The 25,282-nt window shown below is 44.4% G+C and overlaps 1 protein-coding gene across 1 annotated transcript; it reads right to left on the bottom strand.

Annotated features, from left to right (window-relative positions):
- Positions 1 to 1,779: 1,779 nt before the first annotated feature.
- Positions 1,780 to 22,285, bottom strand: LOC147896820 (uncharacterized). Its single transcript, XM_087381712.1, has 2 exons — positions 18,806 to 22,285; positions 1,780 to 2,189 (listed from the first exon to the last, which is right to left on the bottom strand). Exons 1-2 carry the CDS (start codon positions 21,398 to 21,400, stop codon positions 2,142 to 2,144), a joined length of 2,643 nt encoding a protein of 880 aa, XP_087237838.1. The 5' UTR covers positions 21,401 to 22,285; the 3' UTR covers positions 1,780 to 2,141.
- Between the last annotated feature and the right edge of the window lie 2,997 nt (positions 22,286 to 25,282).

Genomic DNA, 25,282 nt, shown 5'->3' with positions numbered 1-25,282 from the left:
ATGGGACCTACCTCCAATGTAGAAGGCTACATTCAGCATTCGTCTAGCTGACTACACTAAAATGAAACCACTGGGCATCATTGCCAATGTGCCAACAAAAATTTCTAGAGTCAGGTTCACTATCCAGTTTACTATCTTGGATCTTCCCAAGGGATCCACAGCATACCAAATACTGTTGGAAAGACCATGGCGTCGCGAAGCTTTGGTACTCCATAATTGGGACTGATCGAATCACAATAAAAAACAGAGAAATCACTGTCATGACAAGTGTCGAATGGAACAATGGTCCTAAAGAGGCCATAATTGAAGGTCATGGATTGGGACCTAGAAACAAAAGCCGATAATGCCACATTGGAAGGTCAAGTTTGACAATAACTTAACAATCTTGTAGGCACTCATGGCTGTAGTGTACCCCAAGATAGACCCTCTAGCACTAACCAATAGCAAGCGGTCAAGTAAAAAAAAGGAGGGTGAGCAATGCCAAAAGACCAAGATAGAGCACTTTAATGAATTTGAAAGAATGCAGACAAGAGTGGTGGAATTGTATTTGACAAAGGTCACAAAAGCACCTAAGCCTCCAAATTTTGAATGGGATCCTAAAGGACTTGAAGGTGCATGTATGGCTGAAGAACCGCTCCTCGGGAGTGAGACTCCTATTGAAAATCCATCACTAGTCTCACAAAGGAAAAATCTTCGCAAGTTCATACCCAATGTGAGAATGAGAAGTGAAATGGTGAATACTCATAAAAAAGAAGAGCAAGGGAACACAAATGAATGAGACTAAACATCTTCCATAACATTTAGTGGAGCTAGCAACCAAGCAAGCACCTCAATGTGCCATGATGGCCTAAGGGTCCCCAGCTCAATTATAATGCTGTTTTATTGAGAAATTGAGTTCCCAGCTCAATTATATATTTCCCCAATTCACATGCTAGTATGATTTGATTCATCCTTCAGCTGTCCTCCAAACTCTAGGCAGCTTTGCTTTTGCACTCTTATTCGTGAGCCAATAGCTGTTTTCCAAACGAATTTCTTTCCCAATCCTTTTGAAGGCTGAGGCTGTGAAATAGGATCACTTTAAGTAATTCGCTATATTATGAAGCACATTGACAAGAAAGATACATTGAATTTACAATATTCATATTTATGACCTATTTTGTGTGTGAAACTCTTGTATGAGGTGTTAGACGGCAATCTTTGTCTGTCTGTCAAATCAGAGAATTTATCAGACACATCTCAAAATATGCTTTTGTTTCTTTCGTGGTATAAGTTTGATTCAAAAATCGAGCAAATATTGTCTTAAAGCAAGTTTCAAAGTCTTACTTTTGAACGTCCGCTGGACTTCAGCTTTCACTAACTATATTTGTTACATTAATGTAATTGATTTTGCTATTTTATGCCCACAGCAAATCAATGACCTCTTTGAAAGAATCTTGAATCACAAATCCAGAACAAATCAAAAGTTGCTAGATTCTATGGTCTTGAAGAAGCTTGTCATACTATTCTCACTTATTGAGGCTATATCTGCAGAGAATATCCTTTTAAGTTCAACTCGATTCTCGCGCATGCACTCCATATACCAAGACACTATCCTTCTTTATGACAAACAGATTAACATGTGCATATGTATCTATCTTCTGCATGGAAATATTGGTCGTCAAGGTATTGGCACGTGTGCTGATATGACAGTCCTTAACATGTTCCTCTATGTCAGCTGACAAATTTTTGAAAAGCCCGTTTGGGAATCTTCTAATATTGTGACGTAAGGAAAGATTTCAATTTCATAAAAAAAACTAATCACAAATTTTTACAGTTATCCTGTACAGCTCCCTTCTAGAAAATTGTGTATCTCAGCAACTTCAAGACTTGAATCTAGACTGAAAAGCTTATCAAATAGTGTCACCTTTTTTAAAAGAATTTCAAACGCAATCTATACCCCCTGAGATCTTGGGTTGACTTTTTCATGTAACAAATTCTGTTTCAGAATGTATCTTCGACCTGCCCTTGATATGTGCTTCAGAAAATTATTTTTCACCTGCCCAATTAACTGCTGATGACAAGAACATTCAGAAGGCCACAGATCAAAACGTGGACCTTTAGAATTGTCAACATCTCACCAGAAGATCAGGTTGACCTGTTTCTTATGTCTCACCAGAGCACTGACGCTTGAGAGGAGGAAATTTCCCAGACTACAAAACCAACACAGGCATAGATGTTATCTTTTAACACTTTTTGTCTTCTCTGAATCCAACTTTCCATTGATTAATTTTGCACTTCATTCTCTGTGAGTGTAGCGAGGACGTTTCAGGAAAAGAACCCGAGTACAAAATGCAGAAAGCTCTATGAAAGACAAATATGGTCGACTTGTCATGGTAGCACTTAAGCACAAAATTGGGCACGTAATCCTTAGTATGGAAACTTTTACCATAGGTAGGCATTCAAGCATGCAAACAGGTAAAATGTTCATCTATTTTCTTCCTCCCAACATTCATGCAGCCAAGGAAATTTATTTCATGCAATTTAAGACATCTTTTTGAAATTCAACAGTGGGAAAAACCATGGACTTCCCGAACATTTGTTTGGACTACTATATTGACGTCATCACAAGCCATAAGATGAGTGCTAAAAATCAAGCACTGCTATTACTTAAATTCGGCTTCTAATCCAAATATTTCGAGCAGGCAGTCAGCCACACACAAGCTGATTGTTGCCTAATCTCGCCACTGAACAGCTTCTAAAATGTGAAGTTTATGGATGTAGAACCTTCCCTTGGACATACATATTTGATCAAGAGATACTTTGCTCTCCATCCTGGTTTTGCGGCTTCCTGGGGGCATCTTACCGTGCAGGAAGGCAAAAGAATGCAGTCATTTATGTGCCATCATGCAGGCCGCATTAGGAAGCATTTTAACACTGAATCTCAACAAAAAATGCAGGGAAAGTTAACAGGAACCACCCGCCAGGCTTACTTCCTATGAAAAGACCTCCTACTAGAGAACCGCTCAACATAACATGCCTGTCGGCACATATGGCATGCTCACCCTCCCAGTCTCTATGCCAGGGATTGAGACCCATGACTCCCAGCCTTGTGTACCAATCATGGACACCATTTGACAGGAATGCCTTATGCCAGGCTGTACAGACTATCGATTGTAAAATTCAGCATAAAAACTATTGCTGTACCAGAAAACTCAGAAATAAAGTACTGAAGAGAAGCACGAAAGGGGTCCAATTTAGGCTTCGAGTGTGGGAAGAATGGTCTTCTGAGAACAACGATTTTTGCAAAATACGTAGCAAGCTCAGCATGATAGATTGTCAGATGTGAGGAGCTAGTTGATGCCCGCGACATTCTTCATGCAGAGGCGGAGAGTGACCAGGAGTCAGGGAGAGTCAGGAGCTTGAAGCAATCCCTTCCTTTTGACTCAAGGAGAACTGCATGAGAAGGTGCTCATGCATGTGAAACCGCTTGCATTGAGAGGCTAAAAGAACCAGAAGGGGAGAGAGTGAGAGAGAGACTCCAAATGTGCGGGTGTGAAGTGATGAGCCACACCACAAACTCTTATGTTTTATTAGGCATATCTCCTGTAATGCCCAAATCTCCCACCAGCCGAGTAAGCCATATTGCTTCCTTGCAAGCCTCAGTGGCTGCAACATATTCAGCTTCAGTAGTTGACAGTGCAACGCATTTCTGCAACCGAGACACCCATGATATAGCACCTCCTGCAAAAGTGAAAATATAACCGGTAGTAGATTTCCGGTTATCTGCATTCCCTGCATAGTCTGAATCTGTAAAACCATGCACCAATGCATCCTGCCTACCATAGCATATGCACAAGTCTTTGGTACCCTTGAGATACCTCAAGACACCTTTCACTGCTTCCCAGTGCCGCTTGCCTGGATTTGCCATATACCTGCTGATGACTCCCACCGCAAAAGCAATATCCGGACGAGTGGCAACCATGGCATACATCAAAGAACCAACTGCAGATGCATACGGAACTTTGGCCATTTCAGCCTTATCATCATCTGATCTGGGGCTGTCCTTACTGCTGAGTTTTAAATGTGGAGGCAACGGGGTACTAATAGACTTCCCCCCTTTCATTTTAAACCTCTGCAGTACTTTGTCAATGTACTCCTTCTGTGACAGAAACAAAAGTCCCTTGGACCTGTCACGAGTAATCCGCATGCCAAGAATATGATTTGCATCACCCAAGTCTTTCATGTCAAAAGACTTATGCAGTTGTTTCTTCAAAGCACTAATCTCATGCTGAGATTTACTGGCAATAAGCATGTCATCCACATATAGAATGAGTAGCATCAAACTGCCATCCTTTGCCCGTTTGGTGTACAAGCAATGATCGGTCTCACACCTATGATACCCTTGGGACTGCATAAAGGCATCAAACTTCTTGTACCATTCTCTTGGTGCCTGCTTGAGTCCATACAAGCTCCTCTTGAGCTTACACACAAGCTGCTCTTTCCCTTTAACAGCATATCCCTCTGGCTTACTCATGTAGATCTCATCATGAAGATCTCCGTGAAGAAAGGCAGTCTTCACATCCATCTGACATAAATCCATGTCCTCATGAGCAACAAGAGCTAACACTACTCTCAAAGTAGTCATCTTGACTACAGGTGAAAAAATCTCATCAAAGTCAATGCCCTTCTCCTGCTTAAATCCCTTGGCAACCAATCTGGCCTTATACCTCGATAAAGCATTTGAATCCACTTTGACTTTGTAAACCCACTTGCAAGGCAAAACTTTTCTGCCTGCAGCTAGCTGCACCAAGTCCCATGTATCATTTTGAAGTAGGGAGTCCATTTCTGACTGCATGGCTTTCTCCCACTTCCTTTTCTCTGTTCTTCCCATAGCTTCCTTGAAGCTGGAAGGCTCACCACAATCTGTCAGCATGATAAAATCAGCCACATTATTGGCTCCTGGAACAAACCTGGCAGGAGGCCGTTGTACACGGGTGCTCCTCCTAACAAAATGTTCCGGATTAGGCTGCTGTCCAGCCTGTTCGTCATGCATGACGGGTGGCTGTACCACCATATCTGGCTGTTCTACAGCCCCATTTGCTGGCATATCCAGTGGTGCATCATTGGCAAAATTATCTGGCTGATTTTCAGCCTATATACCCTCTTGAACAGGGTTATCTGCAGCATCCTGCTGCTGCAAATAAATGGGCATTCTTTGCTGTCCAACATCATCATAAATAACCCTCCTGTATTCCACAGGTTGCACGGGTTCCTTGTGTACACTATCCTCTTTAAAGATGACATCATTGCTGCGTATAATCTTCCGTTTAACGGGATCCCATAACCTGTAGCCCATTTCACCTTGGTCACCATAACCCATAAAGATGCATCTGGAAGACTTTGGTTCCAGTTTGGTGCGCAGTTCTTTGCGTACATGAGCAAAGCACTCGCAGCCAAACACACGTAAGTGCTTATATGAAGGTGGCTTGCCAGACCACACCTCCTCTGGCACTTTCAACTCCAAAGCCTTGTTTGGCGACCTGTTAATAATGTGAACTGCTGTTTGCACGGCTTCTGCCCAAAAGCCATGGGGCAATGCAGCATAAGACAACATACATCGAATCTTCTCCTGAATAGTTCGATTCATCCGCTCACTTACACCATTTTGAGATGCATTATGAGGGGCTGTGAGTTCCTGTTTGATGCCCTTAGCTTCACAAAACTGTACAAAAGCATGTGACACATACTCACCCCCATTATCGGATCTGAGGCATTTCAGCCTACGACCTGTCCGATTTTCAACCTGAGCGACAAACTTCTTGAAAGTATCTAAGGCATCGCTCTTATGCTTCAAGAAATAGACCCACACTTTGCGTGTGGCATCATCAATAAAAGTAATGAAATACTTTGCACCCCCTAGTGATAACTGTGGCATCTCACACAAATCAGTATGCACTAGATCAAGCGATGCTCTATTCTGGGGAGTTCTCCTCTTATGAGGAGTCACAGAATGCTTGCCAAATATGCAATGATCACAAGTAGGCAAATCTGAAAAAGAAAGAGACGGCAGATAACCCAAACGTGACAGTTCTTGCATTCCTTTAACAGACATGTGTCCCAACCGGCTATGCCACAATGAAACCTTTGGCAGCTCGGTTATGGCAACAACATAATTACCCACACTGGAAACATAAAGAGGGTACAAGGTATCACTCTTATAACCCTCAGCCACTACAACCTGGCCATCAGTAATCACCCATTTGGAATCCCCAAATGTGGTGTGGTAACCACTGTCATCCAACAAGCCAGTGCTAATCAGATTTTTCTTGATTTGCGGCACATGGCGGACACCATCAAGCATAAATATGCATCCATCAGGGAATACTATCTGTATACTGCCAATCCCTGCAATCTGACATGCATAGTTGTTCCCAAGATGAACAACTCCATGAGTACCTGTGTAGGAAGTAAACCACTCCCTATGAGGAGTAACATGAAAAGAAGCACCTGAGTCCAAGAGCCAGGTGTGCATGTCATGGCCATCAATAACCAAAGTATGTGCTATTACAGCAGAAGAGCATAAAACATCATGTATGTCACTGTCACTATCCTCTACTGCAACATTCACTGCATCCAAGTCATCTACCTTGGCCTTGCCTTTGCCTTTGCTTCCACTGCCTGCATCCTTTGTTTCAGCCTTCTTGGCTTTCTGATCCCGTATGAACTTGAAGCACTTAGACTTCACATGTCCCTTCTTGCCACAATAAAAGCATTCAATATCCTTTTTGCCACGGGACTGACTGCGGGATTTGGACTTACTAGCAGATCTCCCCTTCTGCTGAGTCCTGCCTCTATCCTGTACCTGCAAAGCATTTGAAGACTTGCTGCCCATATTATTTTTCTTGCTCATCTCCTCCATAAGGAGAGAGCTCTCCACATCAGCATACATAAGAATGACATTTGAATTTGACAGGGTGGTCTTGAAAGTGTCCCAACTCTCAGGGAAGGTACACAACAAGAAGATAGCCTTGAACTCCTCATCAAGATTCAAACCCTGTGCAATCAGCTGTGTAAAGATGGCATTGAACTCACTCAAGTGTGAGGTCATAGTTGTACCTTCCTTCATGCGAAGATCAACCAGCTTCTTCAACCAATAAACCTTACTGGCTGAACTCTTTTGGGCATACAACTCTGCTAGCCTCTGCCATAGGCCATAAGAGGTCTTTTCAGCCTGAACATTGAACACAAGAGTATCAGAAATAGTGAGCATGATAGCTGCCCTTGCAGACAAATCAAGCTCTTCCCATTCATCATCTGCCATGTCAGATGGCTTGACACCCTTTACCCTTATGGGCTTCGAAATCTTCTTTAACAAAAGTACATTCAAACACTGTTCTGCCCATAATGCATAATTGTGTGCTCCTTCCAGTTTCTTTATGTTCAGAATTGATGATTCACTTCCCCCTGATGCCATATCAGATAAGGAAAGTATCTGACTCTCTGTAAGTCAAAAAAGACTGAATAAAATTCTGATTTCTCAGAAAAAAAACTTGCTCTATCAAGAGCCAGAAGCACTCACAATAGTGCTGTTTTTACTGTCAAAAGAATCTGCAGCACAACAGTAAATTTCCTCCAATTACTGTACCTTCTGACACACTGTACCGTGCTCAAATAGGCATAAAATTCTGATTTCTCAGAAAAAACAGTAATTTCAGAATGCTGCAGTTGCTCCACAAGTGCTTTAACAGTGCATCATCAGCTGACAAAGCACAAAACACTGCTGTCCTGATCACTTCTCCCACCTCAGATGAGGTATTGCACTGATTTAATATGCATAAACCACTTGGCATACACTTTACTGAAAAAAAAAGTTCAGACACTTCAGCCTGTCACAAAACCTGCAACAGAAAATGGGATAAATCCCAAGCAATCACCCTTCTGCCAAGGGGATAAAAGGCATCTGAAGATCTCTGACAGTAACCCAAGTGCTTTCAAGCAAAATCTGGGCAAAAGCCCCTTGATCTGACACTTGTACCAAGTGAAAACAACCTCAACAATGAGGGATAAGGCATACAATGTGCAAATCTCTCTGACAAAATCAACTAACAGTGTAATGCAAATACTGCCCTGTGTAGAAATGACATACACAGATCCCAACGTACAAACACGCAATGAGGAACCTTTTGAGCACTGTCAACGATGGACAGTTAGGGACCGAGTAAACTCGATGCGCCCTGGCCAAGCGTGGCTCAATTGAGGTTCTCTGAGTGTTGCACAAGAAATGTGACCTGCAAGAAAATGTCACCTCCACACTGCGGAAAATCGAGACAAATGTGTGCTCTCTGGCACCACACTACCTCAAGGCATACAAAGCATCAACTGCCGGGCAAAAGCCCTATGATCTGCTCACCCGTAAACTGAGATTCAAACCCAGTAAAGGCATATATCCTCTGTCAGATGCATAAATCCCGATATCTGTGCACAAGTCCTCCAAGCAGGAGGGAAATAACTGAGAAAGTACTTGTTGTACTTCCTGTAATACAATGCACCTCGGGTAAAGTCCAAATCTCCTCGCTGTACCTACTGTACTTTTCTCAAAAAACGAGATTTTCTTCTTCTTCCTCCTCGAATGCTACCTAGGCCTGCGTGCCTAGATGCCTGACGCTGCTCCCCGAAAAAAAAAAAGGAACCTCCCTGTCGCAGTTTCCAAGGAACAGTACGGCGACGTCCGTACTGTACGGACGCCTGTACGGAGTCCGTACGACAGTACGGACGGCCATACGGCCGTACACCTGCGCGCCGCCTTGGACGAAGCCCGAAGGCTGTAGCAGCTAGCAGCTGCTGGCGCGGCTCGGCGCCGCCCTGCTGCAGCTCGCCCTGCGCTCCTGCCCGCGCCCTGTGCTATGCCCGCGCCCTGCGCTCCTGCTCGCGCTGTCCCGCTGGCCCGCGCTGCGCTGCCCTTGCTGTCCCGCTGGCCCTTGCTGCGCTGCTGCCCTTGCAGAGGCTAGGTAGAGGTCGAGGGGGTGGGTAGGCAAGGGTAGAGGGAGAAGAGGCTCTGATACCAGTTGAAGGGGAATGAGAGGAGAAGAAGAACCAGAAGGGGAGAGAGTGAGAGAGAGACTCCAAATGTGCGGGTGTGAAGTGATGAGCCACACCACAAACTCTTATGTTTTATTAGGATTAGGTTTTTACCCTATGACTGTCTTAAGACAGTCATAAGTGTCATAACTTTAATAAAAGGGGTGGCAATGTGCCTTTACCCCAACAGCTAAGGGGGTTGCTTTCTTGTCCATTGCTACTTTTCACATTAATCTTTTGATCATTAAGCTCCATGATGATATACGATTCCATGCAGCTAATGATGGAAATGCAGCTCCATTCTTGACGAGGGGGAGCAGCACTACGAAGCAGTGTCAGAGCGGCACTTTATATTACTGAATGCTTTGATGGGTAAGTAGTTCACTTGTTAGTGGACCATAGGAGAATCCACAATTTCATGAAGACAAACACCTTGCAAACAGTGAGACTTGCAGCCACTAAGACATTAGTCCAACATCCTAACCTTCCCAGCTTCAATAACACTCAGGAACATATGTAGATGACGTGTGCACAAATAAATTGTTAATAAACATGCAGAGTATGTACAGCACTGTGGACAGCCAATGGCTCACACCTTTTGTTGTCAAACTTACCGTGTTTTGTAAGCCTTCCAGGAGGGCACCTCTGATTGATTGGCTTGTTCAGCTGCGCTCTGAAGTTTCTAGTTACAGCTTCAATTTTAAGCTGTGGGTAAGCACTCTAATTCAGGGACAAAAACTGCATTAAGTTTTTCCAATAAGACTGCCTATATAGGGCAGCCTCAGCCATTCGTTTGAGCAAGGGCCATGTAGGCAATGGTGCTCCTGGAAAAACCTTTTTTCCAACCATTCAAAATAAAGATGTCCTTCCAAGTCCACCAGCTTTGCATTCAAAATACAGGTTTTTACACTAAATTACTCTAGCCAGTATTTGTGAAGACAGGATGAAACCTTAGCCAGTTTCTCTCAATTTCAGTCAGTGTAAAATACACTAAAGGAAAGATTTTTGCTTGCACTGATATGCAGCAAGGGAAATGCAGGTCATACAAAAGCAAGCTATGGCAGCAAGCAGGAAGATGGCTGGTTCCTGCAAACAGCAACAGCAGATGCAGCTGTGTGGCAGCACAGCATCGTGGCAGGACTGTTGGTGAGGTAAGCAGCAGCCATCAGCCAGTCAAGAGAGCTGACAAGCTGGCCAGGTCAAGCCCAGTGTTTTTTTTTTTGGGCAAAAATTTGCAAATTGGTGAAATTTTGGCATCCCCTAGCATGAATGTGGCTCCAATCAAAATAAATCCAAAGCTTTGACTAAAATGCGAAATAATACCCATTTTTGACAAGTTGCCGCCAAAAATTGAACTAATCTGCATTATATTAGGCATACATACGGAAAATAGCACAAAATATCATGATACTTCCTTGAAAATATGTATGGGTTGTTGCCAAATGTTCAACACTTTTCCTAATGAGGTCCTTGAAAAAAAATGCATTGCTCAGCCCCATAGTCGGCCAGGAGGGGACAGCGTGCAGCCTATAAGCCCCTCTTTGCAGCATCTGTAGGCGTAGAACTTGGCCTGCTACCAATATGGATTTCATGTATCTAGTGTAGAATTCTTGTACAATAGCTATCTTCATTTGTTATTCTCCTAGCATGCAAAGCCTGCATGATTTGAATACCTCAGGCGCTCTTTGAAAGGTATGCTTACTTGTATGGTGCTCAAATACAAGAGGCCAATTATTTCGTGATTCTGAAATGGCATAACAGAAAGTGATTGCAAAGTGTACTTTAGTTCACTCCCAAATTATTATGTCATTAAAATGGCTTGAGTGGAGTCAAAATTATCAGGCTTTGAAAATCAGCGTGGAAGCAGGTCTTCATGAGATGAATGTAATTTGTGGTGAAGAGGTTATTTCTCTTGGGAGAACTCAAAAAATACAATAAATTCTTTGAGACAGTTTTTTTCAGTCTACCCTTTCCCAAAGAAATGATATTGCACATATTTGATATGTTTTGTTACTTGTCTTCCCCCCTTGTCAACAAAAAAAAAAACAATAAATGGTTACAGAAAGAAAAAAGAAGATACTACACAAGCAATTTGTGTGTAAATTTACAAGCAAGCAAACAGAGAGGTGATAGCTTGTCTGCATTACTTGAAGAAAAACATATATGTAGATGAATCTAGGAACATGCCCAAACTCGTCCTCTAAAGTCATGAGAAGCCATTTCTTCCTCTCCCTCATCTTTGTTTTTTTAAATACAGGTTTCTAGACATGTTTTTCTTGGAGTGCTCGTTTGGGAGAGACTAAAATGAAATCATATAGTGTTCACAAGCTGTTGTAGCTTGAACAAAGAAAATGTGGACTAGGTTTGATTAGCCTTCTCCTTTATTGCTAGTGTGGGTGTGTGGATATGTGTGTGTATGAGCATACAATGGTCTACACCTACAATTGGGCGCTGATGATGTCTGTGGGTATGTCATAGTAGCTAGTCCCTGCTAATGCATAATAAAGTTTATGTTTTCGAGCTTGTGAACGATTGTCCTTAAGATTGAAACTGCACACTGTGTTGTGTGTATGGTGAGTTTATGGCACTTTGCTATCATCCTTTTGAACATTTTTTGAAGTCTTTGCTCTGCACATATCTGCTAGGTGTCAAATGGGAATAGACACGAGCAGAAGAGACAAGATGAGGTTATGAATGGCAAGGTGATCATGCTTGCATTGCCACGATCTGTGACGTATTCCTTTCTCTATACCTTGACTTATGGATGGTTTGATGAATGGACACTAGTGGAAAGGTATGCCCTTTAGACGGGACATTTCCTATGAGGCACAACCCTTCACAAGAGACATTCTATTGAAGAGACACTACCATTGTAATGTACCCTCTCATCAAGGGTCACACCCTTCACAAGGGGTACACACCTCTTCATGCACATACACTTTGGAGTACACACCTTTTCATGTGTGACTCTTCACTCTCTATATAAGAGAGGCCCAATTGTATGGATGACGCACTACAGACACTCAAGCAATACAAATATTCCTTATTCTCTCTGCTATTTCAGTCTCCTTTTCTGTTCCTTAGCACATTTCTAAATATAGTAAATCTAGGATTTCTTACAGTGGTATCAGAGCAATTTTCGCTCCTGCCTGTAGGAAATGCCCCCCGCCTTCTAGCACCTATCTGATACATCTCTTTCCGCTAGAAGGATATCCACGCACGTTGTGCATGGAAGAGATGGAGAGAATGAGCGTAATAAATTTTAGCGCCAACCCCACCTAAAGTCATCAGTGGCCTCTCCATCTCCCTCACATCACGAGATGATGTGAATGGACATGACAAAAATCGTGTCTTTTGATGTGCTTGGGCTGTCCCAAAACCAAGGGACGCACCTTTTTCACCATCGGACGCACCTTTTGATGAAGAGTTTTTGACTCCTCACCCAAGGGACACACCCCATCGTGAAAAAGACATTTTTTTTTCGTGTGGGGACACCCCTCTTTAAAATAGGGTTACACCCCTTCATGATGTGAATGGACATGACAAAAATCATGTCTTTTGATGTGCTTGGGCTGTCCCAAAACCAAGGGACGCACCTTTTTCACCATCGGACACACCTTTTGATGAAGAGTTTTTGACTCCTCACCCAAGGGACACGCCCCATCGTGAAAAAGACACATTTTTTTCGTGTGGGGACACTCCTCTTTAAAATAAGGTTACACCCCTTCATGAAAAGGTACACCTATCCCAAGGGTCATACCCCTTAGAATAGGCACACCCTTTGGCACCAAGCACCACCCTACAAAAGGGTACCTAGAGGGCCTAAAAAGGGCAACCAGCCCTAAACCTAAGGCCCAACCCAAGATTACCCTTGTGTTCAAGTAACCCAGCCTTTAATTTTTGGGAAAAGCAAGGCCTAGCAGTTATTGCAGCCTTCGCAAATCGGCCTTTGGCATCTCGTAAGTCGTGCCCTCTTCTCGAAAGTCACACCTGCTGCTCCGTACAATCTATCATGCCGATTCTGCCCCTCCCTTGCTGATTTCTGCTTGCCAGCCCATGCCAAGCCCACGCCAAGCTTGCCGTTTTCTGTTTCCAGGCTTTGCTCAGCCTTTGGCGGCCTTCCATAGTCACGCCAATCATGCCCTCAGCCTTCTGAATCTGTTCGCCAGCCTTTGCTCAGCCATGGATGTGTTCCATCACCTCTGAAGAGTGACAGCCTGACGCCAATCTCTGCACAGCCTGCTCTATCTCTTCACCTCTCCATCTCAGCCTGCGAACAGAGGCCTTGCTGTCCAGCAAATCCCCTCAGCCAGCCCCTCTTGTACAAGAAAATCTCGCCTCTACACAACAGATTGAGACCCTGGGTGGTTCGTGGTTTTTGCTGGCAACATATTCTGCCCACCACCGGACTGTTTCGTCGCTGAATCGCCTCCCTCTACAGAAAACCCTAATTTCGAAATTTGAAGCTTGACATCAGGACCTCCTTCAACTCGCAATTGATGCTGTACTTTTTCCAGCCCGAAGCCCTCTGCTGGTACATGCTTTTTCAGCACAGTCTGGCAGCTCTAATCTATGCCAGGTGGATTCTTTCCATTCTATTTCTAAGGATTCTCTTTCATATTGTTATTTGCTGCTCATTATCAAATTACAGCAAATGAAAGCCCCCTCCTTAAAGCATGGAAACCCCTTGTAATGCCCCAGTCCCTTCAAGGACACCTCAGGCATCATCTATCACACAATATCGTGTTCAGATTGCACTACCAGCCCATTTCGGAGCTTTTGCATCATGGGTCTTCTGTGTAACGTGCCCTTCCAGTGATTTGGACCACATCCTATATCTTCTACGTAAGGCACCTCAATTACATTACTTCCTCAGCACAGTCCAGGTTGTGTTTCACGAGACACGTAGATACCCGAAACCCGATATTCCTCACGAGTTTGTTGTCCATCTTTGGAGAGACTTTTGCCCCTCAGCCTCAACATCTCCAGGGTACTCTCCACCTTCTTCAGCTCCCAGATATCCTCCTGCACAGGTTTTACCTTCCCCAAGACAGTATTTACACTCTGAAGGCACTCCTTCTCTTGGATATCCTCCACTCCCGACAGTAGCTCCTTATCTCTTCTCAGATCCGTGGACTCTACAACCTACCCTTGTGCTCTCACGAGCAGTAACACCCACTTCGGCATCACCAGTGTTACCTCAGACATGACCTCCTTTACCAGATTTCCACGGGTGGTTCCATCCTGCCTCGCCTGCCCCCTCCAACATGAGCAATCTCAAGGAGCAGCCCGGATTTTCTTCCAAGAATGGTACACACTAGAGCGCAGATTCATGCTCTTCTCACAGAGACCTCAGATATGTTGCAATGCTCGCGTGCAGCCTCTCCGGAGATCAGCGACTCAAGTCCAAAAAAGACCCCTGAAGCCAACATACAAGGCAAAGCACTACTTTAACTTCAAATTTCCCAGCTTCAGTACAGCATCTCCGACTTGGTCCAAAAAGTCCAACTCCTCTAGGATTCTCGCAGTACCACACATACAAAGGATGACGTGACGCCACCGAACGACTATGTGGACTCGTTCCCACTAGAGGTAGAAAACACTGAACTCCATGCCCTCTACCACTTACTCCAAGCTTCCAAAACTAAAAGACTTGACATTAAACTTCCGAAAGCCTACACTGGTCAACGAAATCGCCGAATAGTTAACCAATGGCTCGCAAAACTGCGCATGTACTTTGATATTGTTGACCTAACTGAAGGCAAAAAGATTGCCTTGGCCGCCTCCCTTCTCAAGGATACAGCTTTCCTATGGTGGCAACGACGCTTAAAGGACGAAAAAAGTGTGTTAACTTGGGAATGTTTTGAACACGTGCTCCGTAAGCAGTTCATACCTGCCAATGCAAACTTCCAAGCACGTTCAAAACTCTGACAGTTGGAGCAAACGGGCTCCCTGTCTTCCTACATCTCTCAGTTCACCACATGGGTGCTGGAGATCGATGGTTTAACTGATGATGATTGCCTTCATGCTTTCATCTCAGGCCTAAATCCCTCGTTACGCATTGATGTCCTCAAAGTAAACATCACCACCACAGCTGGCGCTATTGCTTACGCAGAGCGCATTACCGATTTCCAAAACACAGGGAAGCAGAGTTCTAATAGAACACAGAACTCTACTATGGCTAAGGGTGCTCGCCCTCAAGATAACCCCAAGTTCAGAAAAAACTCGGGTAATCAAGGTCAGCGACCAGTCTCAAGATCCCCACAGGTCTCAGAAATCGTATGCTGGATCCCAACAGAAGCACTCCTCCAAGGATCGTGCCTCTTCCTCTTCACAAAGTCATGACCGTCATCACCAACATAAAGGTGCGGCCACTGACAAGAAGAACAACTCCAGCACAAAAGGACTTTGTACCATCTGTACAGGTGAGCATAGATGGTTCGATTGTCCCAAGCGACCAAAGCAAAATTCCAATATGGAACCTAGCACTTCCCAAATAGAAGATGCTACCCCAGCACAAGACAAGAAAGGCAAAGCTGTTCGAATGGCAAATACCATCCATATGAGCCTTGCCAGCAACCCCGAACCTTTCCCTGGCCACTCAAGTACTTTGCGTCCAAGGATCGATTTGTGGAACAACGGTCACTATCCTCATCGACAGTGGCTGCTCTCATAACTTCCTAGCTAGTTCTATGGTCGAAAAACTTCGGTTGACCACCACTCCTAGTCCCATGTACTATCAGATTGAACTCGCAAATGGAACTACCTTCTTCTGCAACACCAGGATCAAAAACTTGTCTTTTCGCATCCAACATTATACGGACAAGTTGAACTTCGACATCATGCCTCTTTCTCGGTACGATGTCATACTCGGACAACAGTGGCTCTATGACTATGATCCATCAATCAATTTTCGCAGCCATACTATCCAGTTTGTCCACCAAGGAAAACTTATTGAGCTAACTGGTTCTAGGGACTCTCCTTCAACCCCAGTTGCCTCTACCCTACAAGTAAAGAAGTGGGTTCGTGAACGTCAAGTAAAGACTTCACTTCTATTGGTTACGGCAGTAGAGGAGACACCAACAAAGGATCCTCCTGAGTACCTCAACTAACCTTTTTTCCAGCCCTAACTAGATATTTTTCCATAGGAATTGCCAAAGCAGTTACCACCTCGATGATCAGTGGATCACCCAATCGAGCTTATTCCCAGCAGTAATCCACCGTCAAAACCTCCATATCGGGTTTCTTACACTCAAAATGAAGAAATCCAAAAATAGGTGACCGAACTACTCGACAAAGGTCACATTCCGCCCAGTCGCAGCCCTTTCGGATCTCTTGTACTACTTGTGGAAAAAAAGAATAAGTCAATGTGCCTCTGCATCGACTACCGAGCCCTCAACAAGCTCACTATCAAAAACAAGTATCCATTGCCTCGCATCGATGACCTCTTCGATTAACTTCTACATGCAACACAATTCTCAAAGATTGATCTTCGTTCAAGTTATCATCAAATTCGCATACGAGAAGGCGATGAGTACAAGACAGCTTTTCAAACAAAGTATGGACACTATGAATGTTTGGTCATCTTTTGGGTTAAACAATGCCACGGCCACATTCATGACACTAATGAACGACACTTTCAGGCCTTTCCTCGATAAGTTTGTCATCGTTTACGTCGATGACATCCTCGTTTTCAGCAGATCCCTACATGAGCACAAACAACATCTTCACCAAGTTTTTGAAGTTCTCCGCGCAAATTCTCTCTACATCAACGTTGAGAAGAGTGAGTTCTTCAAGACCCAACTTGAATATTTGGGACATGTTATTTCAGCTCAAGGCATCTCTGTGGATCCCAAGAAGGTTGAGGTAATCCGAAATTGGCCTACTCCTAAGAATGTTCATGATGTCCGCTCTTTTCTCGGATTGGCAAACTTCTAGCATACAAAAGTCTATCAGTTTTCCGAGATCGCAGCTCCTATGTCCAAATTTTTGAAAAGCACAGCAGTTTTTCAGTGGCTTCTCAAAACAAAGTATAGTTTCCAACAACTCAAGCAAGCACTCACTACCACACCAGTTATGGCTATTGCTGACCAAAACCTTCCATTTGAGGTCATGACCGACGCTTCCGACATCGCTACAGGAATAGTCTTGATGCAAGAACGCAGAGTTATTGCTTTTGACAGCCATTCCGATATCCAAACCCAATACCCAGTATATGATAAGGAGTTTCTTGCCATTGTACATGCTTATCGATCTTGGAAACATTATCTCATGAGAGTCGACTTGGTAGTCAAGACAGACCATCACTCTCTAAAGTATATCTTTACTCAACCAGTCATGAACGCTCGACAAGCATGCCGGGTTGAGTTTCTGGCCAAGTTTCACATGACCATTGAGTACATTCTAGGACTACGCAATGTAGTTGCAGATGCTCTCAGTAGAATAACTCTAGCATCAGCTATGGTAATCTCTACATTATCTGTGGATGTTTTGAATTCATTCAAAGGGAAGTATCTCAATGATAAAGACTTCGGCACAGCACTTATGGATGGTTTGATAAATGGACACTTGTGGAAGGGTATGCCCTTTAGACGAGACATTTCCTATGAGGCACAACCCTTCACAAGAGACATTCTATTGAAGAGACACTACCATTGTAATGTACCCTCTCATCAAGGGTCACACCCTTCACAAGGGGTACACACCTCTTCATGCACATACACTTTGTAGTACACACCTTTTCATGTGTGACTCCACTCTCTATATAAGAGAGGCCCAACTGTATGGATGACACACTGCAGACACTCAAGCAATACAAATATTCCTTGTTCTCTGCTATTTCAGTCTCCTTTTCTGTTCCGTAGCACATTTCTAAATATAGTAAATCTAGGATTTCTGACATGCATGACAAGACGAAGAAAATAAAATTCAACACAGGAGAACAAACTGAGAATGGATAGCCATAACAAAAAAGATGCAGGCTTCAAACGGTTGAGGGCATCCCAATAAGTCAGTAAAATAAACTGCAACCATCTGCTGAAAAAGGGGGTATCCACAGTCCACATGAAGAAACTAATTTACTGTGATTTAGTGCAGGGCACTTGGGACCTCCAGTTGTGGTTTGTGTGCAGGCCATGTAACCATACATTCTCATGATAACTCCAGACTATAGCTCAAGACTGAATGAGGCGATGTCAGAGATATATGCTCATTTGAAAGAGCTAAAGCAAAGTTTGGAGAGGGCAAATGCCGTCACCATGACGTTTCTCATTTGGCAGATTTGGAAATCACCAAGTTGCCACAGATGGAAAACTCACAGTGGTGACGGGATTAGTTTTGATTTTTTTCCCTGTATTTTGTTGCAGAGTAGATTAACCACTGGATTTACAGACATTTTGAAAAAGAATGAACAACAAAGGAGATTTTAACTGAAAGTAGAGGATGAAACATTAAAAAGCAATACGATACTGGCAATTACAAAGGACAAACTCCCAAAGGTAACACTAACCCTACAGTTGACTTGATAATCCCGTAAGTATATAGGCTGACTTGATAATCAATTGAAGTATTGTAAGTGGGGGAAACATAACCGTTTTGCATAGGGCAAGAATTCACCAAACAAATAGCATTTATTAAATCAATTTCTACACACATGCAGTTGACAGGTTCAGTAGATAACGTATGTGATGAATGCAAAGCTTATAATTCATGCTAACATCACATTGTCATGGAAAGGAAGCGGTTTTACCTCAACTGTAGAGAAATACGAAACATCATTTGCTTGTTGAAAAGTCTCTGGTGCCATCAGCTTCCCCTTGCTTCCTTGCAACAGTCTCAGATGTTGGGCCAAGTCCTGAAGTGTTTCAATACCTACTCTCTCTTTTCTCATTGACTTAATAGTATGTGTCATTAATTCCCTATCCCCTTCAAGTGCCTGCAGCCTATACATGAGTTTCTGCATTTCCTCTTTTAAAGTCATGCTAGACCGATCCCTGGGAATAATTGACGTAGTTTGGAAATCACGAGATGAGACTCCAGAGGTGGAGTCTTGGACATCATTGAAATCGGTACTCTCTTCATCAGTCAAGAAAGTTGCTGGCTCTGACAACGAACAAAAATATGGGCTTAGTGCGGTTGCTGGCAGCTCTGGATTTCTGTTCATAGTGTCAAGATCAAAGGTTTTATGAGCTGTAAGAGAAATGCCATCTTCATTCTTAGCTCTCACAAGGCTATTGCCAGGCTCTTTGGCTCCCTGTTGTCTGGCAGAAGAATTTGTGTAATTTTCCTGTTCTGTTCGTGATCTTCCTGTCATTCCATGTTTGGTCTTCTGTTGGCTTGCGAGTGCTTCAAGGTGCTTCTCTGTATTCAAGTCTTGTTTTGTCTTCAAGCAATAAATCTGCTCTTCTAAATTCCATATACGCTCCAGAACATGCTGCCCATCTTGATCAGCCATACGTTTATGCTTTCTTTCCATCCTCCTGTCATGTCCATTGTCATCTGGTAGGAGGGCAGTCCTTGAGGAAGAGGACTGAACCTGAAGGGAAGCTTGGGAATGGGTAGGCTGGTCTTTGTGCTTTGCCATGAAGTAATACTGTCCTGCTAATCTATCTCTGGAAAAAGTCCCATACTCATTCATTGGATTGAAGGGACCTTGTTCGGTGGACAGGGAGGGCTGATGAGTGATTGCATCCCTCTCACAGAATATGTTCCCACAAATTGCACCAACGGCAGCCATCGATACTTCCCGATTTCCTTCTGTCTGGCTTCCTCCAAGTTCAATCAGTCCCCCATGGCCAGATATGTCAATATTCCATGGAGGAGCATCCCTGAACTGCCCAGCTGTCGTGCTCCCTTCAAGCTCCAACAAAGGAATCTCCTCATCGTCACCTTCCCATACAGAAGCTTCAGTTCTTTCATTGAGGAGCTTTCGCCTGTAAAGCTCAATCTCTTTCTCCAGTGTGAGCACCTCCGCCTCCCGTTTCAGAAGAGTGTCTCGCAGGACAACCGTGGCATCTTCATCAAACATCGCTTTCTCGTCTGCTATCCTCTGAAAATGCAGCGCTTCCATTTGCAGTGCCGCTTTATCCTCCTGGAGCCTGGTGATCGTAGCCATTGCTTCGTCCGTAGCTGCCGCGGACGCCATCCTTTCGTTTTCCAACTTCAGGTAAGTATTATTGAGAATTTCTCGCTCCACAGCGAGTTTCTTTCTCAGCTTGACCACATCATCATCACTTTCTCTCCCTGAAACGTTCGATACTCCGTCGCGAACAATTATTGAAGCATCCCTCAGGGTGCAATCTTCGGCCAAATGCTGAGAGCCATTCTCGACATCACCAACAGTCCCAGGCGACTCCCCGCTCTCTGAAGCACCAGCAGAGTTGTGACTCTCCTCCTCTAGCTCATGCGGAGACTGTTGGATCCTCGGTTCTGTTGCTTGATCTTCGCCCAGTAAGATATAACGAACGCTATCCAGCTTGCCAAGGTCCTGCAAATTGTCTGTGCTTGTTTTCCTCTCATGCTTCAGGCTCAACGAATGAAAATCGATCAACTCTTCTGGAAACACTTTTAAAGTGTGCTTCCTTTCCAACTGACTACCCTCCGCCTCAGCGACAGCAGCAGCCTCTTCACTGGAGACCCTCCATAAGCCCGGAAGAGACAAGTTATCCTGGTTCCTCTTACCAGAGGGTTGATGCCATCGTTTTGGAGTTGATGGTCTGCATCCAAAGGAGTGCTTTAGTGAGGGCGAAGCATCGGTTTTACACGGGATGCGGATTTTAAGACGATCGATCTTATCGCAATTTCTGATTCTTCTCCCAATTGAATGCGGATGGCGGGAGCAATGGCAGGGCATTTCCTGCACCCCTATTTGTGAACGATGTCTTCTGCAGAGTAAAGACAGCTGACTCGGCCTCAGCAATTCCAAAGAACTCACGGAGTCGACTTCCGACCAGGTTGTCGAAGTCGAGCAAGGTTCGCACGCCCTGCTTTGTCCAGTTGATCTTCGACTTTGTAGAAAAGATTGGCTTAGCTTACAGAGCTCTTTGGAGAGACGACTGCGAAAGAGATTTCTTTTCAAGCTGGATCGCCGATCAATCCGAGCACCACGATCGAAGCAAGGCGGATGGAGGTTGAAAAATCTGATGAACTTGGAGGTAAAATAGGAGATCGCGGCGCCAGCGCAGAAAAGAAATGCGATCAGCATTTCCGCAAGCGCGGAGAATAAGGAGCTGACCGTCCAGGGACCTTCACCAATTGTAGTTTTGGTGCGCGGACGGGCCATTTGGAGACAGACAGGTGCTACTTCAAGGAGAGGACGAAAATCGGATGCAACAGGCGAGATCATGCGTATTGCGATACCGGACAGGAGACCGAGCAGGAAAACGATCGGGCTCCTCGTTGTCCTCCGGGTTCTCCTCGTACTCCTATCGAGATTTCGTGGATTCTGAGCAACCGAAGCTACTCAGACGAGGTGCGGCTTCGTCGAATGTCGGATGGAATTGTTAAACGATAGCGATCGATACGCAGGGCGATAGAGCAAACTCGTGCTAGCGATTGGGGAAGGTAGCGAGAATATCAAGTGGAGTGACGATGATGATCGGATGCAATGGTTGATAAGACGATTGCGATGGAGCAACGAGGATAAAGAATGCGATTCGATGAAGCAACGTGTGCGCGAAGGATGATCGGGGAGTGGCGGAGCTCAAACGGCAGGATGCAGCTGGAGGGGAGAGGATAGCAAGCTCCGATTGTTTCACTCACTGTCTCTCTCGCTCTCTCAATCAATCTCTGCGTGAGTTTGCTTTTCAGTTTCTCATGGCGATTCTCTCAGCTATCGACGGAGGGGAAGGCCTGAGGAAATGGAAAGCCGCAAGATGCAGGAGCACTGAACGGATTTATGAAAGGATGGACGGAAGAAATTGATGGATGCAGGAGCAGTGAACGGATTTATGAAATGCATGGACGGAAGAATTATGAATGGATGCGGGAGCAGTGAACGGATTTACGAAAAATGGATGGACGGAAGAATGCAGAAAGGGAACGGATTTATGAAAATGGATGGACGGAAGAATTGCAGCGAAGTGGGGAGAAGGGACCTACGACTGATGTCGGGGCCCGAGGTGCTGCTGATGAGGTCGGGTACGTCTCTGCCTGTGTTCTTCAAGATGATGACGACGACGGCGATGGAATTTCCAGCAGAAAAGCAGATCGATCGGCATCATCCGCTCCGCAAAATCGTGTTTCGGATCATCTTTCGCATCTTTCACCTTTTCTGCGTGCTTAATTCCGTTGGCTATGGCGATGCAACAGCTAAGGAAAAACCGATCCGTTTCTTTTATTGTTTCTCTCCGCATCTATCGAGCAGCTCGCAAATCGAGGATTTTTCAGCAAACTGTTGCATCATCATCGGCCTCGGAGGAGATCGATCGATCATCTTCTGATCTTCATCTGCAGTGATTCTGCACCAAAGCTGCATCTTTAATCCCATCGTCCAGCTCTCGCAATTTGTGCAGATGCGGAGCAGATTATCTTCATTTGCACCATCGCTGAATGTACTCCAGCTCGCTACAATTCGTGCAGATGTGATTCCACAAGGATTTCCCAGCAGCAACTCCCGTCGTCGCCACAGCAGATGATCTTCCTCTGCACCATCGCGAGTGCATCTTTCCGATCTTTTAACTTGCGCAAGCGCAAAATGTAGGATTTTCCCGGCAACTCCAGCAGATCGTCTTCATCTGCACAATCGCAATTGCATCTTTCCTATCGTCCAGCTTTTTCAACTTGTGCAAGATGTAGGATTTCCGGCAACTCCATCGTCGTTCGCAGCACATCGTCGATCGATCGGCTTCGTCTGCACCATCGATCGCTGCTGCATTAATTCTGCTTTCCCATCGTCCTTTCTGGAAATTGTGATGCCGCAACGATTTCCCAGCAACTCCACTCCAGCATCATGGTCGTCGCAACCGATCATCTTCATGAGTTACTTGCTCCACGATGGAAAGACTGCCTGCCGCAAATCCTCTTTGGCCACCCGGCCCCGGCCAGATTCCTGGCCACGATGCGCCCGGCACCGTGCGATTCCCGGCCGAGATGCCATGGAAAAATGCACGCCGTTGGATCGAGTGGCAGCTGTTGATGCATGTTGATCTGACGGTGGAGTATCGTCGTCACGGATCTCTCGAGCCATGTGAACTACTGAAATCAAAGGCTACAAAAGAGAATCCTGGACCCATAGCCTGGTATTTTGATATCCAAGCCCTGGTTCTCGTAATTACGTCAACTTCAAATTGGTGCCACCATTGTGATCCCAAAATGACATTCGCTGCTTGAGTGGGTGTGACCTTGGTGTCCGGACTCGGGTAGATTAATCGTGCGGTGTTTGTAAGTCGTTAGATCAAGCAAGATCTGATGGTTGTTATTTGCAACATGGAGACTCGGGCACTAATTGTTGACGCATGGAATAATGAGCTAGTCAAACATGATCGATTGGTGAATTTCTCAAAAATTTCCCAATAAGCCACTTTCCCATTACGGAAGGCTCGTAGATCAACATCCCAAATTAATGCTCCATCGACTCCTGCGGTCGTTAGGTCAGGAGCCGGTTCCCTCTCTTCTTTCCCGACCATCAACAACATAGGGGGAGGTGGCACTAGGCGCAGTACTCATGTGCACCGTCTAATCGAATATTGTTAGATCATAGGGTGCAGGCATTACTAGAGTGTCCCGCACAAACTTAGAGGCCGTCCCCGCGTTGGCCAACGTCCGCAGATATGCTATACTCCCTAGCATATAGGAGCATTGCCTAGCATCTATCCCCTCGAAGGGCATGCTGTGTCAGGCCACTATAGATTCAGAAAGGAAGGCTGAAAAAACTGACGGAATTCATAAAACGTTCCCTTTTTTGGACAAAGAACTCGGCGTGCAATGCTCTTAGCCCCTATACGCCCAAGTGGAGAGGCCATATATTAGTCTCTAGCAGGGTCTGGATTTGCCAACTCCCAGCATCATGAAGGCCAGGGCAATGCAGGGGAATAATGCAGACTTTCAGAAACCTTGGCATATTTGCCAAGTTACGTCAACGCGGGAACAGCCTGTTAGCTAGTTTGGAGTCTCCATAAATGCTCAATTTTGATTGGTTGGACCTAGCTAGTTGAGCTCTTTTGGCCACTACTAGGCTAATTTTCAATTAGCCACTCATGTGAGAGCATTAATGGAGCTTCCACACTAGCTAAGTCTACCCGGGACTTCGCAGTTAGCTGGTTCTTCTAGAAATTAGGCAGTTGCTTTGCCCATGAGCCATCATGATTATGAAAGGCAAGGGATCAGATGGTCTAGATTTAAAACAACCATGAGCCATCATGATTATGAAAGGCAAGGGATTTGACGGTCTAAATTTTAGATTGGGCCGACCCCGGTTCACGGATAGGACTAATCTCCACCCTTATTCTTCAATTAGTCCACCCTTAATCTTGACAAAATTTTGCACGCGTGTCTTGTTCACAAAAGACATTTTTCCTAGGTTATTATTGAAAATTTGCAACAAAATCTAAATAAAATGCCTTCTAAAACCTTCTATTTCCAAATTTAAAGGTTAACAAAATTTCCCATCTTGGGTTAAATGCCTTCTAAAACCTTCTATTTTCAAATTTTAAAGTTAATATTTTTCAAGATCGTGGGCACATACTTCCAAAATTTGCCATCCTGGGTTTAACATATCCTCTTCCTGCATAGAACTACAAGTGCATCAGCTGCATGATCAACGGCCAGTTTGCGGAGGACTAATCTTCAATTAGTTTGCGGAGGACTAATCTCCATTGTTAATCTTCAATTAGTCCACCATTAATATTCACACAAAGAACATTTTTAGTAAAGATGTAAAAACCTTTGAAGATCAAAGTTTTAAAGGTATTTATTGAAGTTTTGTATAGGTTCTAAACCTTCTATTTTTAAATTTAAAGGTTAATTTCTAAAATTGGCCATTCCATAACATTAAACCTCAGTTTTTCGATCCAAGTTAAACTCATGAGATGGCACGCTTGTAAATTTTCAAGATTCCTTAAAAGCTAGTGTGTTGCCTCACACATAACCTCCCCAACATCCTCCATGAACAAAAAAATGCACAAAAATCGAGTAACCACTAGAAATCTTGCTCTTGACATAACGGCCAAATCCTTAGGATTTCTCATGAGATCCCTCTCCTCCTAGCATTTCCCTTTCTCATCACCAT

Source organism: Dipteris shenzhenensis, chromosome 11 (genome assembly GCF_047967505.1).
Source record: "Dipteris shenzhenensis isolate YYH24624 ecotype China chromosome 11, Dip_SZ_1.0, whole genome shotgun sequence".
Lineage (NCBI taxonomy): Eukaryota > Viridiplantae > Streptophyta > Polypodiopsida > Gleicheniales > Dipteridaceae > Dipteris > Dipteris shenzhenensis.
This window is presented reverse-complemented; position numbering and strand designations above follow the sequence as displayed.

Excerpts from the sequence above, each read along its gene's own strand:
- LOC147896820 (XM_087381712.1), bottom strand. The coding sequence starts at position 21,400 with ATGATCTCGCCTGTTGCATCCGATTTTCGTCCTCTCCTTGAAGTAGCA. Across the intron at positions 2,190-18,805 it reads CGTATTTCTCTACAGTTGAG|TCTGGGAAATTTCCTCCTCT; the intron begins GTAAAACCGCTT and ends TTGGTTTTGTAG.